The 5000-nt window shown below is 55.2% G+C and overlaps 1 protein-coding gene across 1 annotated transcript in view; it reads right to left on the bottom strand.

Annotated features, from left to right (window-relative positions):
* Window positions 1–5000, bottom strand: part of LOC124021856 (tomoregulin-2-like) — a 10838-nt gene that overhangs the window by 4556 nt on the left and 1282 nt on the right. The window contains exon 2 of the mRNA XM_046336992.1: window positions 1–30. This exon is cut by the window's left edge and continues 71 nt beyond it. Within this exon, the coding sequence (XP_046192948.1) occupies window positions 1–30 (30 nt within the window). The remainder of the gene's footprint in view (window positions 31–5000) is intronic.

Below are 5000 nucleotides of genomic sequence, written 5' to 3'. Positions count from 1 at the left end.
TGTCACACTGGAAGTCCCTCTCCTCTGAATCTACACAGAGAGAGATAGAAGGAGGATCAACCATAGATCCACAATGGCTCTCTGAGGACCCACCATGGATCCAACATGTCTTCCAGTGGCCTTGTTCACTCTCCACTGGAGCCCAGGGCTGTGGTAACTGCTGCCCGTGTGTGTCTAGCCTACGGTGTGTCCTCTGTAAAACAGATGGTGGGGCCAGAACAGCAGCACCATTACTGGGGTATTTTTACTTCCCGTTCATTTCTTTCTCTCTCCTCTAAAGAACGGGGGAGCGAGGAGGAGGAGGAGAGGAACAGAGGAGAGTAGGAACGACCACATTTTGTGAAGGACACACAGGGCTGGAAGAGGAGGAGGAAGAGGACAAGGCAACAAAACTGGTTTCTTTGAAGTTATCTGCAGCTGTTGACATTCAACAACTTTTCCGTAGTCCTTCAGCCCATCCTAGCTGTCCATCTGATGTAGGGTCCACACTGGGATCAAGCTGTGTTGCTGCTTATTTCCATCCTGTCGTCCTGAGTCCAGCTGAGGAGAGGTTTCTGCAGTCTATCTCCTACTCAGTTATATCTATTCAACCTTTAAACTAGGAAGCTCCAGAGTTATAAACAATTGTTTTTTCAACAGAGAGCTCAACATGTGGATTAGGGTGTGTGTCTGTTAGCCTACTTGTTACCAGATGGGGTTGACAGATCACACCCACCCACTCCTCAGTCAGACAGATCACACCCACCCACTCCTCAGTCAGACAGATCACACCCACCCACTCCTCAGTCAGACAGATCACACCCACCCACTCCTCAGTCAGACAGATCACACCCACCCACTCCTCAGTCAGACAGATCACACCCACCCACTCCTCAGTCAGACAGATCACACCCACCCACTCCTCAGTCAGACAGATCACACCCACCCACTCCTCAGTCAGACAGATCACACCCACCCACTCCTCAGTCAGACAGATCACACCCACCCACTCCTCAGTCAGACAGATCCCTCACACTCCTCAGTCAGACATATCCCACCCACTCCTCAGTCAGACAGATCCCTCACACTCCTCAGTCAGACAGATCCCTCCCACTCCTCAGTCAGACAGATCCCACCCATTCCTCAGTCAGACAGATCCCTCCCAATCCTCAGTCAGACAGATCCCTCCCACTCCTCAGTCAGACAGATCCCACCCCTCCTCAGTCAGACAGATCCCACCCACTCCTCAGTTAGACAGATCCCTCCCACTCCTCAGTCAGACAGATCCCTCACACTCCTGAGTGAGACAGATCCCCCCCCACCCCTCAGTCAGACAGATCCCTCCCACTCCTCAGTCAGACAGATCCCTCACACTCCTGAGTGAGACAGATCCCTCCCACTCCTCAGTCAGGCAGATCCCTCACACTCCTGAGTGAGACAGATTCCCCCCACACCTCAGTCAGACAGATCCCTCCCACTCCTCAGTCAGACAGATCCCTCACACTCCTGAGTGAGACAGATCCCTCACACTCCTCAGTTAGACAGATCCCTCACACTCCACAGTCAGACAGATCCCTCCCACTCCTCAGTCAGACAGATCCTACCCACTCCTCAGTCAGACAGATCCCTCCCACTCCTCAGTCAGACAGATCCCTCCCACTCCTCATTCAGACAGATCTCTCCCACTCCTGAGTCAGACAGATCCCTCCCACTCCTCAGTCAGACAGATCCTACCCACTCCTCAGTCAGACAGATCCCTCCCACTCCTCAGTCAGACAGATCCTACCCACTCCTCAGTCAGACAGATCCCTCCCACTCCTCATTCAGACAGATCTCTCCCACTCCTCAGTCAGACAGATCCCTCCCACTCCTCAGTCAGACAGATCTCTCCCACTCCTCAGTCAGACAGATCCTACCCACTCCTCAGTCAGACAGATCCATCCCACTCCTCAGTCAGACAGATCCCACCCACTCCTCAGTCAGACAGATCCCTCCCACTCCTCAGTCAGACAGATCCTACCCACTCCTCAGTCAGACAGATCCTACCCACTCCTCAGTCAGACAGATCCATCCCACTCCTCAGTCAGACAGATCTCTCCCACTCCTCAGTCAGACAGATCCTACCCACTCCTCAGTCAGACAGATCCCACCCACTCCTCAGTCAGACAGATCCCACCCACTCCTCAGTCAGACAGATCCTACCCACTCCTCAGTCAGACAGATCCCACCCACTCCTCAGTCAGACAAATCCCACCCACTCCTCAGTCAGACAGATCCCACCCACTCCTCAGTCAGACAGATCCTACCCACTCCTCAGTCAGACAGATCCCACCCACTCCTCAGTCAGACAGATCCTACCCACTCCTCAGTCAGACAGATCCCACCCACTCCTCAGTCAGACAGATCCCACCCACTCCTCAGTCAGACAGATCCTACCCACTCCTCAGTCAGACAGATCCCACCCACTCCTCAGTCAGACAGATCACACCCGCCCACTCCTCAGTCAGACAGATCACACCCACCCACTCCTCAGTCAGACAGATCACACCCACCCACTCCTCAGTCAGACAGATCACACCCACCCACTCCTCAGTCAGACAGATCACACCCACCCACTCCTCAGTCAGACAGATCACAGATCCCACCCACTCCTCAGTCAGACAGATCACACCCACCCACTCCTCAGTCAGACAGATCCCTCCAACTCCTCAGTCAGACAGATCCCTCACACTCCTGAGTGAGACAGATCCCTCACACTCCTGAGTGAGACAGATCCCCCCCACTCCTCAGTCAGACAGATCCCTCCCACTCCTCAGTCAGACAGATCCCTCACACTCCTGAGTGAGACAGATCCCCCCACTCCTCAGTCAGACAGATCCCTCACACTCCAGACTCCTCAGTCAGACAGATCCCACTCCCAGTCAGACAGATCCCTCACACTCCTGAGTGAGACAGATCCCTCACACTCCTGAGTGAGACAGATCCCCCCCACTCCTCAGTCAGACAGATCCCTCCCACTCCTCAGTCAGACAGATCCCTCACACTCCTGAGTGAGACAGATCCCTCCCACTCCTCAGTCAGACAGATCCCTCACACTCCTGAGTGAGACAGATTCCCCCCACTCCTCAGTCAGACAGATCCCACCCACTCCTCAGTCAGACAGATCCCACCCACTCCTCAGTCAGACAGATCCTACCCACTCCTCAGTCAGACAGATCCCACCCACTCCTCAGTCAGACAGATCCCACCCACTCCTCAGTCAGACAGATCCCACCCACTCCTCAGTCAGACAGATCCTACCCACTCCTCAGTCAGACAGATCCCACCCACTCCTCAGTCAGACAGATCCTACCCACTCCTCAGTCAGACAGATCCCACCCACTCCTCAGTCAGACAGATCCCACCCACTCCTCAGTCAGACAGATCCTACCCACTCCTCAGTCAGACAGATCCCATCCCACTCCTCAGTCAGACAGATCCCACTCCTCAGTCCCACCCACTCCTCAGTCAGACAGATCCCACCCACTCCTCAGTCAGACAGATCCCACCCACTCCTCAGTCAGACAGATCAGTCAGACCCACCCACTCCTCAGTCAGACAGATCACACCCACCCACTCCTCAGTCAGACAGATCCCACCCACTCCTCAGTCAGACAGATCCACCCACTCCTCAGTCAGACAGACTCCTCCTCAGTCAGACAGATCCCACCCACTCCTCAGTCAGACAGATCCCTCCCACTCCTCAGTCAGACAGATCCCACCCACTCCTCAGTCAGACAGATCCCAGTCAGACAGATCCCACCCACTCCTCAGTCAGACAGAGATCCTCAGTCAGACCCACTCCTCAGTCAGACAGATCCTCAGTCAGACAGATCCCACTCCTCAGTCAGACAGATCCCACCCACTCCTCAGTCAGACAGATCCCTCCCACTCCTCAGTCAGACAGATCCTCCCACTCCTGAGTCAGACCCTCCCACTCCTCAGTCAGACAGATCCCCCCACTCCTCAGTCAGACAGATCCCACCCACTCCTCAGTCAGACAGATCCCTCCCACTCCTCAGTCAGACAGATCCCTCCCACTCCTCAGTCAGACAGATCCCTCCCACTCCTCAGTCAGACAGATCCCTCCCACTCCTCAGTCAGACAGATCCCACCCACTCCTCAGTCAGACAGATCCCACCCACTCCTCAGTCAGACAGATCCCTCCCACTCCTCAGTCAGACAGATCCCCTCCCACTCCTCAGTCAGACAGATCCTACCCACTCCTCAGTCAGACAGATCCCTCCCACTCCTCAGTCAGACAGATCCCACCCCTCTCAGTCAGACAGATCCTCATCAGTCAGACAGATCTCTCCCACTCCTCAGTCAGACAGATCCCTCCCACTCCTCAGTCAGACAGATCCTACCCACTCCTCAGTCAGACAGATCCCTCCCACTCCTCAGTCAGACAGATCCTACCCACTCCTCAGTCAGACAGATCCCTCCCACTCCTCAGTCAGACAGATCAGATCCTCCCACTCCTCAGTCAGACAGATCCCTCCCACTCCTCAGTCAGACAGATCCTCCCACTCCTCAGTCAGACAGATCCTCCCACTCCTCAGTCAGACAGATCCCATCCCACTCCTCAGTCAGACAGATCCCACCCACTCCTCAGTCAGACAGATCCCTCCCACTCCTCAGTCAGACAGATCCACCCACTCCTCAGTCAGACAGATCCCACCCACTCCTCAGTCAGACAGATCCATCCCACTCCTCAGTCAGACAGATCCCACCCACTCCTCAGTCAGACAGATCCTACCCACTCCTCAGTCAGACAGATCCCACCCACTCCTCAGTCAGACAGATCCCACCCACTCCCTCAGTCAGACAGATCCACCCACTCCTCAGTCAGACAGATCCCACCCACTCCTCAGTCAGACAGATCCCACCCACTCCTCAGTCAGACAGATCCCACCCACTCCTCAGTCAGACAGATCCCACCCACTCCTCAGTCAGACAGATCCCACCCACTCCTCAGTCAG

This window comes from Oncorhynchus gorbuscha, unplaced genomic scaffold, assembly GCF_021184085.1.
Source record: "Oncorhynchus gorbuscha isolate QuinsamMale2020 ecotype Even-year unplaced genomic scaffold, OgorEven_v1.0 Un_scaffold_1235, whole genome shotgun sequence".
Taxonomy (NCBI): domain Eukaryota; kingdom Metazoa; phylum Chordata; class Actinopteri; order Salmoniformes; family Salmonidae; genus Oncorhynchus; species Oncorhynchus gorbuscha.
The sequence above is the reverse complement of the archived record's forward strand: the minus strand, read 5'-3'. Positions and strand labels throughout refer to the sequence as shown.